The sequence below is a fragment of the Lissotriton vulgaris genome, unplaced genomic scaffold, assembly GCF_964263255.1.
Source record: "Lissotriton vulgaris unplaced genomic scaffold, aLisVul1.2 SCAFFOLD_1466, whole genome shotgun sequence".
Lineage (NCBI taxonomy): Eukaryota > Metazoa > Chordata > Amphibia > Caudata > Salamandridae > Lissotriton > Lissotriton vulgaris.
Window position 1 is genome coordinate 22,942 of NW_028247724.1, and position 12,698 is coordinate 35,639.

At 42.0% G+C, this 12,698-nt stretch overlaps 1 protein-coding gene across 1 annotated transcript in view; it reads left to right on the forward strand.

The window, feature by feature from the left end:
- Window positions 1–1,122: 1,122 nt before the first annotated feature.
- Window positions 1,123–12,698, forward strand: part of PLD5 (phospholipase D family member 5) — a gene marked incomplete at both ends in the record, with an annotated part of 589,545 nt that continues 577,969 nt past the window's right edge. Inside the window, one exon of the mRNA XM_086949781.1 lies at window positions 1,123–1,306. Coding sequence (XP_086805907.1) covers window positions 1,123–1,306 — 184 coding nt within the window. The remainder of the gene's footprint in view (window positions 1,307–12,698) is intronic.

The window sequence follows — 12,698 nt, forward strand, 5'->3', positions numbered from 1 at the left end:
CCTACCCATTCATCTCTCTCCTGCTCATTATCCACTCTCCTGTCCATTTTTAAATCTCCTGCACATCCTTCACTATGATGCTTAGTTCTACTTTTTGGATCTATTCCAGTAACGTCCCATTCTCCATTGTTCACTCTTGTGCCCATTCTCTGCTCTCCTAATCATGCTCCATTTCTTGCCCGTTCTCCACTCTACTGCTTCTGTCACCTTCCCAAAATACAGTTGTTGGCACGGCTGTGAGAATGTTGGTTACCTAGAGCACATGTTCCTCTCATGTTAAGTAGTTCAACCCTTCTGGTCCAGAATACAGAAGACGATTGAAGATCCTTTTAAGATATCATTTAGGTCCACATTTCTGATGGTGACTCTGGAAATTGCAGCCCTCTCACACCCCATTGACTTCCCTGAACATGACCTACTGTTAATAGATCTGGTGTTAATGCAGGGTGTTAAAACAATATTATCAGAACAGAAGTCCTGCACCGAGGTCCCTTTCAATAAATGGTGGAATTCCCTTTGCTCCACTGAAGGGCAGATAGCATAATGTACAGGAGGCTACATAACACAGCAAGTGCAAGACACCTCTGACCTTCCTTTGACAAATATCTACAATAGGCCAAACCACTATGAACAGCTTCCATCCACATAGTCATTTGGGTTGACCAGAGTACTTTCAGCCAGATAGTGCATATCTTAGACACACTCCTTCTGAGCCTGCCTGGCTTGCTGTCATCAGTGGATACCCTTTCCCTGTTATCCTTTCTACTGCCTTTATTTCTGCTTGCTGCGGCCTTCTCTTTCTTTCTTTCCTGCTTTGATACAGTACATCCTGCTGGAGACATTGTATTCATTGTCCCTCAGAGGTGCTCACCTTTTGTATCTTAAGATATCAGTATTATTGTACCTCACTTTGCTGTCTCTTTAACGCTGATTTTGTGTTGCTCTTGTTTATCTGAGGTTTTATTCAGTAACGTTAACACTGTATTTGATCACATTGGCTATGTGCTGCCACCTCACGCTGACATGTACCATGTGCTCTTTATCAGGCTTACAATTTCAACACAATTGGTTCAATTACAAAAATATATATTTCTGGTTAAGTAAAATGTCTTTTCATTTCAGAGTGACTCTTGTGGAAAACATCCCGGAAGGACTGGGCTATTCAGAAAACGCCACATCTCATCTGTCTCTGTTCCAAGGCTGGGTGAATTTGCTTAACACGGCCGAAAAGTCTGTCGACATTGTATCTCCCTCCTGGGACCTCTGTCCTGATAACTTCACACACGGCCATCCATCAGCGCGGCAGGTACATTTCACTCAAGGACTGAAGCCATTTACAAGCTTTTTCATAGAGCAAGTTTAACTACTGTACCTTCCGATGTACTTGTATAACGTTTTTAGTGGTTGTTGAAATGCTCAGTATTACTGTGAAATTTTTATGATTTCTGCTTCACGCACCACACAAATAGGCACAAATATCCAACTTAAACACTTAGGTCCAGGTTTACTATGACTTTGTGTTGGGGTTGCATCACTTTTGTGTCACAGCCCAAAGCGAAATCATTGTCAGCATTTACTGAGCCATGCAAAGTTCATTTTGTGTGTCTTCTTTGCGTGGTTCAGTAAATACAAAGTAATGCAGAGCTTAGCACAGCCTTGCCTTACTTTGAGTTGGGCAGGCATTACATGGGTTGAGCATGGCTTTCCTATGCATCCACCCATGTTTTTTGACGCATATATAAATTGGCTGGAACTGTATTCAGGGAATACAGTTCCAGGCAACTACAAGTTTTGGGGAGTCTCCAGTCCTGCATTAAAGGTTTCCCAAGCTCCAGACCCAAGAAGTATAGGTTTGGAGACAACAAACATGGAACCATCAGTGGAGCAGCAGTGGCTGCAGGCAGCTTCTGTGCCCGCCCCATCTGCCTGCTTAGGTTGGCATAAGGAGAGCAGAATAAGCTTTCCCAGCTGAAGAAAAAGAACACCTTCCACCCTGCTGTGCCCTGGGCCCCTTCAATCTGTCCATGAGCAAGATAAAAAGCCCCAGGAGCATTTACTACCTGTTCTAATTTGGGACCTTTGTTTCCCTTGAAGGAGGAAAACATACGTCATTCGACCCGGTATTCCAGATTGTGTATGTCATTCCCCATTCTGGGGGAAACAACTTGTGCTCTCCATTATCCAACAAGGAGAAGTCACCCCGTATTGTAAATTACGGCCCTGGTATCTCCCTGCATAAATAGCAGGGAACTCATAATAAAACTTTAAGGCCTACATTACAAGCACCCCAGTTAAGTGTAATATGTGTGGTAACTGCTGTTACCTTACATATTAGCAGATGCCGTCCCCGAAGGGGCCATCAAGGGCCAGCACCTTAATGGCCGCCGGAGCCCCAAGAGGAACTAATCCGGTTTGCGCAGGTTAGCGCCACCAGGAATGGCCACGTGGCAAAAAGTGCCCAAGGCCCTTCCCCTCTTCAAGAACAAAGGGAAAAGAAAGGGGGAGGGGGATATAAGCTGACACTCCCCCTGGGCAGCTCACCTTTTGCTGCAGGGAGCTGGGGGAGCGGCACCAACAATTTTGAGTCCCACCCACCCACACCTACAACAGCAGCGCTGACAGGGTCGAAAAGAACTAAGGGCGCAACGATCGGCAATGGAGACACACCGGGCAGTGTGTAGGAGGCAGGCCTATCACTTTCGGATGCCTCACAACTGAGTGAAGTGGCCTGACAAGAAGGGGTGGCAAACGGAGGCGGCGCTCGCAGCCCAGCCCCCACTGGATGGCAGGACACAAGAGAGTCCAACTTGGTAGTGAGATGAGGCCTAACTCCAGGAAGAGTCTACCCCCATGCGATAAGAGCGCAATGAGAGCGCAAAGAGAGCGCAAATCCAACCAAAAAGGGCGGAAACAAAAGGTGTATTGGTTCGGTTATGGAAACACACTGACAGGGCGGTGTGTAGAAGGAAGACCACCCACTCTGGGATACCTCAAGGCTGGGTGAGTACACCGATGAAAAAGCGGGGTAGCAAACGAAGACGGCACTCGCAATCCAGCCCCGCCAGATGGCAGGGCGCAGGAGAGACTAGCAAGGTAGCGAGTAGTGGCCTGGCTCGAGGAAAAGGCTACCCCCCACACGCAAAGGGGCGTGGAAAACAACAAAGAACAAGCTACAAGCTGTCAGGGTGATTTACGGCCCTAGGATATGCAAAAGACAAACCAGTGATTAATGGCCAGCTGAGGATTTATGGATGATGATTTATGATGCTCGTGCAGAATGATTTATGACCATGATTTATGACGGCTGATTTATGACGATCAAGCAGAGCGATTTATGACAACAAGACAATGACAGATTTGTGACAGAATGATTTATGATGCATGATGATTTATGACCCACGATTTAGGATGTCCCAATGACACTGAGCGATAACCAATTGTAATATTGTATGATAATGATTTATGTATCCAGCCTGAGAAAGGTATTCAGGGGAGTTGTACAATTATGACGTATGTAATAAGTAATAAAACTGCGGCCAACAACCACCACAAAAACAACAACTGTTGGCTGTGTGTAGAAATACAGGTACATGGGTATGGTACGGTTCCGAGAATTGGCGCAGTGCGGCCGTCATGCAATATGAGTTTTGAGATAAATATTGGTAGGACAAACCTAATTATATTTCAGACAGGAAAAAATTCCTGGTATGTACCAGAACATGTGTATTTTGGATGAGTAAGAACAAAAATCCACTTTATTCCATTGTAACTCATAATTGGGTGGTGTTTATTACCCCCGATAAATCCTGATTCGATGGCATTGGATTTTATCAGGTGAAATAAATGTTACACCAATTAGTGGGCCACTTGTAATGAGGGCCTTATTTACACATATGACTAATGTTGTTGCAATAGCCTAGAAACTAAAGATTTTGAAAGCAAATTGCATCTTGGCCACTTCCACCCATTTCAAGGTACCTGTTTAGTAGGACTATTCATGATTGTAGTGCAAAACGTACTGCAAATGGCAAGGTGGTGTTCCCTCATTTGAAAGTGTCATTGCCCTATGCAAGTGAGGTAATTCTCTTGCCCACGCCCACACTCTGTAATAGTAAAGCGTACACTTGCAATAATGGATATCAAGTGAGTTTGTAAATGCACTGCCTATTATGACTTCCTGGGCATGTTTTCGGATGAGGTCACAGTGTACCCCATTGGAAGGCCAATCATAGGCTTAAAAGCCTTATTGGGGCTTCCCTGCTGGTGGTGACCCTCCACAGATCCTGACAGTGCAGAATTAATATAATAGTTTTTTTGTACAGTTTCTCATTCCATACTTCTTCCATGTATAATTGTTGTAAAAAAAGTTGGTACAATTGCCCAATTTACTGGTAATTCATTTCCTGACTTTGGAAGAATGGAAGGGTGACCAGACCCTGACTATATTCAGACTTATGTCCTTGAGATTACTGCTTGGTTCAGCAGTAAGCATTCATCTCCTTGAACATTCTGGCAGCTTAATGTACGCTACTGTATCCTTCAACATAGCACTTGAGGAGCGCCTGAAGGCCCAACTATTGTTTAATTATTTCAACGTTGGCATCAGTCTCTCTCTCTCTCTCTCTCTCTTTCTTTGTCTCACACATAGATAAACACCCCAACACCTCGCCCACACACACACCCACACAAACACACACATACACTGAAATTAAAGGCTTTCAGATGTCATGTTAATGAGAGCCATATAACTCATTAAGGTATACATTAACCCAGCCACAAACCTAAGCATGTTTGTTGACAGCTCTGAACATGCTGTCAGCAGTTACATTCAGGAATTGTGATTTGAATTACCCCTTCAATTTTGTATAGAGTCTATGGGCCCAATCTATCAAAAGGCGGGTCATAAAGCAGTTGGTGTTTTTGTACACTGTCTTCTCTGTGACCCGACCTTTATTTTGCAGTGTAATGCTTATATAAATCCGTAGGTGTGCAAAATGGCCTTTTGGTAGGATTCACATAATCCTCCCCCATTAATATTTGATGTCAAAGGCCTGGAGGCCAACATTATGCATATCCCTTTTATTAACGAGAAAGGATTCTGGTTACAATTCTCACCAAATGTGTAGCAATGGAGAAATACAGGGCTTCCAGAGACGGTGGACCTCTAAGGCTGAAATTGCATTCTCAAGATACTCTTAAAAGCCAGAGAAGGTTTTTACAAAAGAAAGGCCGGGATTCTCTAATGCATTGGGGTCAGAATGCTGAGGTCCCCTGTGCCACTTTCAGCTCCCTCTAATGGCAATAACTCCCATTCCAAGGTGGAAGGTGCAGCTTAAGGACATGTTCTAATCTGAAAATAGATACCATTTACTTTTAGGAGCTAGTATCTGATCCTTGGTTTGTGACCACAATTGATGTTGCAAATCATTGAGCATGGCACTACGATTCAAAGGAAGTGGGGTGCAATCCCTTCCCGTCAATTCATCTTCTGAATCTCAATGAAAAACAAATTGTACTTTGTGAGGTGATAAGACATTTCCAACACACAATATCTTTATTTGTAAGTTTGGTTTTGTGGTCACAAGGGATCTGATTTTGTGACTCACAAGTATTAAAACCACAAAACACTTTCTTACATTTAGCTCTAAATACTGCTAAATGAACTGGTAATGCAGGTCAGTGGTATCGAAGCACAAGTTTCCTGAAATCTACTCACGGCTATGTTCACCTGCTGCATAATACAACAGCCTGAATATCTCTTTGAGTACTGGAAATGGTGGCGCTATCCAGCTAGAGTGCTTTCTGCTAATTTTGTCTCAGAGTGTGAGGTAAGGGGAATACAATACTCAGAATGCACGGAAGAACAAAACAAATATTAATAAGTCAGGTCCAGGAAGAAGAAATTTTCATTGTGGCAACTCTATGTATAGTGGACCACAGAACAATAATAGAGTAGGCAGCGGAGAAGTCATAAGTGTCCTAGAGCTGGCCTTCCTAATGAATATTTTACTTTATGTTTATAACTGTAATTAAAATAAAGCCATGTATTTCTATTTTCATTAAAATATTATGGGGATGTTCTTTTTGATAACTCAGTTGACTCAGCCATGCCTAGCACATACTTTTATCAATCTTTAGTCCCAGGCTCAAATGTCTACTAGCTATCAAGTTATTTTCTTAAAATCTCTTTTTTATTAAATTTTGCTCATCATACAGTGAATACAGTATTCAAAGCAATCGTTCAGTGTACACTTAAAGCAGAGCAGTCCTCACCACAAACGTGACACGGACAGTCAGTAGAAATGGGGCCTTCACTGCTTTGAGAAATCTTAAGGCCCCACAGGTAACACACAGAGATGTCTGCTTCCCTCCTTCCCTTCCCACCTCCACCCCACAATAACCTCAGTAAGTATGCCAGGTGCCCCCAACATTTTCCCATTTCCTAGGGCAGCCCCAGCTTTTGTGAACCATTTGATCCGCCCTCTGGCACCAATCCATGAAAGACTTCCAGTCTTCAACTCGGAGGGGGGGGGGGGGGGGGGTAATAGCTGCTCCCCAAGCACACGCTATGGTACGAATGGCCACCCAGCCAAATCGTCTGACACCTTGGTCCTGCCGCCTCACCTTTAATAGTCAAAAGGAGCCATTTCACATCTAGGGGAACCACTAGATAGAGGACCTCGGCCATTTTCCATACCACCCCAGCCCAGTATGATTGTGTTACTGGGCATTCCCATGAGGATGTGGAAAAAGAACACAGCTCCGCAGAGATAGTGCGAGCTACCAGAATCTTGGACATGAGTGTAGAATGGAATAATGTGAGATTCAGATATGGAATGGAGAATGCATGGCAGGAGCGCATGCTAAGACAAATGAAGGGCAGGCACATAATGATGTGGTAAATACTTGAAAGTAAACAGTCATTATAACTCTTTTAAAGGTGAGATCAAGGAGTATAAATGACTTATTGATTATTGTGTCTCCTGGTGTAGGCTTCCAATCAGTCATTGCTTAAGCACAGAGCAATAATAGTGCCTGGTAAAGCATTGATGCACGCACAAGATGGCACGCTTTACAAAATGACTTGTCACTAGAAGTCATTCTATTATTTCCCAAATCAATCGTTCTTTGGTTATCAACCTCAGCATGACAAGATGTGAAGTGCACCAGTCAGAAATGAGATGGTGACCTGTAGAACTGCAGCTAATGCATAACCCTAGTTTGGCATCAAGGCAATATCTTTGACATCAGATGTACCTGCAGATACTAATGGGAAATTTTATTTTTCTTCGAGTCAGAGGTGCTTGAGAGAAATAGTGAGAGTGGGCGAGACACTGCTAGGTTTCTATTAACTTTGAACTTGCTGAGCTAAATTGGATGTTAGGAAAAAGGAAAATGGCTCTGAAAAACAGAGAAGGAAGTCAGCGAGAGAAGGTTCAATTAAAGTAGCTGCACCTACATCATCTGCACACATACATTCGTGCCCTAGACATTTGTGAGGCGACTTTTCTATTTGTATTTTTTTATAGAGTTTTATATAGTGTGAACTTGACCCGAAGGTATCGGGTATCAGAGCGCTTTACATAGCACCAGTTGCTTTACATGAGGACATTCATTTATGTTATCCACGGGGTGATTTACCCAGAATCACAGGATGTTCAGAGTCATTGCCGAGACTGAAACCTGGTTCCCCAGATTTGAGGTTGACCGCCCTAGTCATTAGGCCAACTCCTCTTACTGTAAATATAGTGCCACTAATTATATTAAGATTTTTGGACAAAATATAGAGTCCAAAATATCTTGTGGATAAAATATTGTGTAAATAATATCGAGGACAATAATGTTGTGAAGGTAAGTTCTATGGGAAAACACAGTTTTACTATACTTAACTCCACATATGTACCAAGACGATATATATATATATATATATATAAGCAGACACTGATCTAAGAATAAAAGTTTGGATTTAGATTCACGGAGTCAGCGCCTTCTTCAATCGTATGAGCATGGTATGAAAGAATATATATATATATATATATATAAATATATATCCCTCATCCTCAAGGTACATAGATGTGGAGTTAAGAATAGCAAATCTATACTTACCTATTTGCACATACCTTCTCCAAATTTTGATCTTCAATATTTTTAACATAATATTCTATCCACACAAAATGTTTGTCCTCTATATTCAGTCAGTGATCCGATATTAAAGTTACATATGAAAGATACCACTTCTGCTAACCTCTATGGAATTCATTGCACCATAACTGAGGGAGGATTCTTTCATCGAGGTCAAGAATGCTTCAGAACTGAAATATTTTCAGTAGAGATATAGGTCCTGATTTCGAGTTTGGAGTGCAGGTTTCTATGTCACAGTGTGACTGATATACCGTCAACTTTATTATAAGTGCCAAAGAATATAATGTATTTGTAATAAGGTGTACGGAGTACCTGCCATGTTGTTATGGAGTAACCCGTCCGCCAAACTCTAAATCGGACCCATAGAAGCAAGTGGCATCTCATCCCAAAGCGTATCTATCTCCTTCCTTGCCTACTTCATCTTACAAGATAATCCATTGTTACATAGAGTGTATGAGTGGGGAAGGCTGCTCATGCTTCATTTCCGAGACTCAAACTGTTATTGTATTTCATTTTTCGACTACCTCTGGGTCAGCATTTTCTCTTTTCACTGTATCATGTAAAATCCCATATCATTTAACCTTACAGTCAACTCTTACTGTATTTTCTTCTCTGTTCAGTTATTTGCTGTACTTTTACATGCTGTATGATTATACTTTTGCTTCAAGTTCAGAGTTACTGACTTCTTAATAGGCAAATGCACAACCCTTATTAGCATTGTAACCCGTGTTAGTTGTTCTTGTGCTACACAATGTTAATTTATGCTTTGTGCAAAATAATGATTCAGTTGGTAAGGCCTGTTGATGTGTTAATTTTCCTCAAACTATTAAAACAGATTTCTTCATCTTACTCTAAAGTGTTATGAGTTCTGACCCATGCACTTAACTTCCAACACATATGTGGCTCTTTGTGGTATACACTAACTATGTCATTAAATTTTTTATACAAGTACTTACAGGGTATGTTGCACTTGCAGTGGGTCAGTAGCATAAACTTAAATAAGCTAAAAATGTTGCATGAAGTAAACTATTTTCTCCAGTCAAACAAGTTCTATAACCTCATTGTGTTTCCTTAGCAAAAGTATGGAGTCACAGAACCCAGAGCTCCTACTATTTTGCTAAAGCAATGAGTGTGATTTGTTAATTGTTGTGTAATAGTATTCTTCTAACAATGATCCCACACACTGACTAATTATTCTAGAATAATTGGGATGCTAAAACCATTACATAATTCATACTCTCAAATATTATTAGATTAAACAGGAATATTTCATATGACAACAATAAATAACAAGGAACGCTTGATGAATTATTTCATATAAATTCTTTTATTTTAAGGAAGTATCTCAATCAATGTCCTTTTCTAGAATAACCCATCACATTTCCAAAAAAGTTGAATGTTGAAGTAACCCTGGTTGTCTCTGTATACCTTTTCATTATTACACATCACTCTTTTGGAACCAAACATATTAACTACAGAATATTGCAGTCTTCCTGCTTGCCCTGCTGCAATTCTACATCCTTCAAGAATTCTACATCTTAGTATTTTGTTGCATGAAACAAACCCTCAGTATTTATTATTTACTGCACCTTTAAATGTAATGTTTCTTTCTTTCTCATAGAATAGCATTAATACTAAGATGTGTAAGATAAAGACAGAGTAACAAACTCAATCTGCACCTCCTTGGTATGATAGAACCATAATTCAATTTCTAGGAGTAACCAATCTCTACCTTGTATTCTCAGTACCAGCCTTCTAATCAAGTCCTTAACCCTATGTAGAACTTACAGATCCACCGAAACTTACAGATGTTTAGGACATTTAAATGTTTGAGAGTTAGTGAAATTGTTTTTACTGCAAAAATGTATCCAGATTATTCAAGAGACTAGAACACTTTTGGTACCAGCTGGATAACTATTCTAGATATGTTGGCAAATTAATTCTGCATCTCTTGAAGGATTACTGGATTTTCTAGCATGGAGGCTAGAGAGTTATAACTTGATTCATGGCCTAGGTAATATTAAATTTGCAAAAACACTTGACTGAATTGGTAAACTCTAAGAAATGCTCACAGAAGGATGCAAACGTGCCTCACGTCTTGCAACTGCTATAACACTAACTCATGTTTTTTCTGTCAATCCTGCAAAGCCTTGTCAGATACCACTGGGTCTTTTTGAGATGGGAGGATGGTTAAGAGTGGTGTCTCTTAGATGCCATGAACTATGAACAGGAAACAATAACATCGAACAGACCTCTTCTGGGGGCTGTTGCATTAGATATTTCTTCCATTTTGTCTCTGTTCTCAGAGAATATTGGAAACTTTGTGTAGTAGAAGTGTGTAGGCTAATGAGTGACTTATTTGGTCTGAAAACTAAAACCTTGTCTACCTGTCATAAGGGGGTTATATATTAATTTCATCCTAAAAATGTAATAGGATGGGAGTCGTAAGTTGTCATAATTGGAAACAGTTTCAGAAGCTCTGCTTCCAGTGTTTCAACAGGATGAATTGGCTTCTTTACAAAAGGAGTTGATTAGCCGTCACATGAGGTGGGACCAAGTTAAATTCTTCTCCTCTTGAGGAGAGCTTTCAAAAATGCCTTTGAATAGTTTTGTGAAGTAAACGTAGGGTGAGCATGAGGGATGCACAGTAAGCCACTCCATGCAGCCACCCATTAACAGATGCCATCCTGCCTTACTTGGTGTGAAAACACAACCATGTGGAGAAGTGTGGCTCAGGGGTTAGAGGCGGCAGACCCGGAATCTGAGATCGGACCTGGACCAGGGTTCAATTCCCCGCCTCGGCGGGTCTTGGGCTCAAAAATTCCACGGACTCGATAATTCTCGCTCCGGTGCCTTCTCGACTCACGGGTTCACACTCTGCGACTCTGGGCAATAGCTTGCTTAATCTCCACAATGGCCCCTTGCGGCGGGATGCCTGGCTTTCACCTTGTGGATACCCTGCCGGGGTTATCTCACAGGGGAATACCAGGACGGGTTCCCTAAGCAAGCGCCGGGAAACCCACTGCGGGTAGCTGTGCGCTACATAAGCTCAAATACATTTACATTTACATTCAGTGCAACAACATCCGGGCTGGGACCGGACAACTTGGGCTAGCTCCTGTGCAAGGGTGGCTGCAACTGATTCACAGGCAATGAGGAACAACTATGGTGGCCTGCGGGGAGCGGCCGGGCTGCACAGGCCGTAATTGTGCCTGGGCCTGGAGTGCGCACGGTATGCCTGGACCTAAATCTTGTGTCCTAACATATATTAAGTTCTACAGTCTTGTGGGACTGTCTCGTAACACTTTAATTGAATCATTAGTAGCCTAGGCTACCTGAGGACCTTTCTTGGCCCCTACCAGACCTCTGTCTCGTAGATCGTCTTAACGACCCCCGGCCTCAACTTCGGGGTACCCTTGTTTCTAAAACTCAGACTACGAGCAGAGGCTACACTGCAAGGGTTTCCGCTCTTTAGTGGCTTTTTGAACTTTATTTTCTTTCCAGTTCAGCCAGTACCCAATCTGAACTCCATTCAGTTGGTATTTACCATATATATATTTTTTCCTCCTACATAATTTTCCTGTACCTTCTAACCAAAGCATGACAACACCACTCATCCCTACTTACACTGAGGATTATATTGCGAAAATTAACAGCAGCCCTTCACTTTTTCAAACTACACTAACCCCAGCAGCACCCTCAGATGTAGCTGCTGATAAGATAGCAGCTCTAGAACATCTCATAAAGAAACACATTTGTACTGAGCTCCACGCCCGGATGCTGGCAGAATGCTTGAAGGCTGATATAATAACGCTGGGCCTACAAGTTCGCAACACTCCAGCTATTTTCTTACTTGACCCTAAATTCAAAAACGGATGTGCTCACATCGGTACAACTTGCTCATGCCACTGGATGGTGTTGGGCATAGATACTGCATTCAAACAAAGAATTGGCAGAAATACTTGAACTTGAAAAAGCAATTCTAGAACTTGATAGTTTGGAGGACGCCAAATCTGTCCAAGAAAAACTGGAAAAAACAATCTCAGATTTCCAGAAATTCGAACACCATAAAAAGGCAACCAAGGTCACAAAAGTCATAAAGAACTATAAAATAGAGAAGACTTATCCATACTTACAGGATGATTACTTTACCAACCCCTTAAACATACAGAGACAACAAACTGGTTCCTGGGGACGCTTCAAAAATAGACAACCAGTGACTTTTTCAGAATCATCTGCTGACTCTGACTCTTATGACGCAATTGCTGGTCCCAGCTCTTCCACAAGCAACCCTAATTTTTTAGGGAGAGGCCAACAGTTTCAATCCAACAGGGGGAGAGGCAAGCCACAATACAACTTCCCACCAGGAGAACGCCAAACACGGCGGAAGTTCTACCAATGGGGCTACGAGTACTAGACAACAGTGGTCCTGGGGACCTTGTCCCCTCCCCCAATAAGGAAATAATCCCCATTTTTAATCTCTCGACCCACCAACTGGCCTCCACAGAAGTTTTGCTACTTAGTAAAGGACTTTCTTTTGTACTCACTGAAAAACC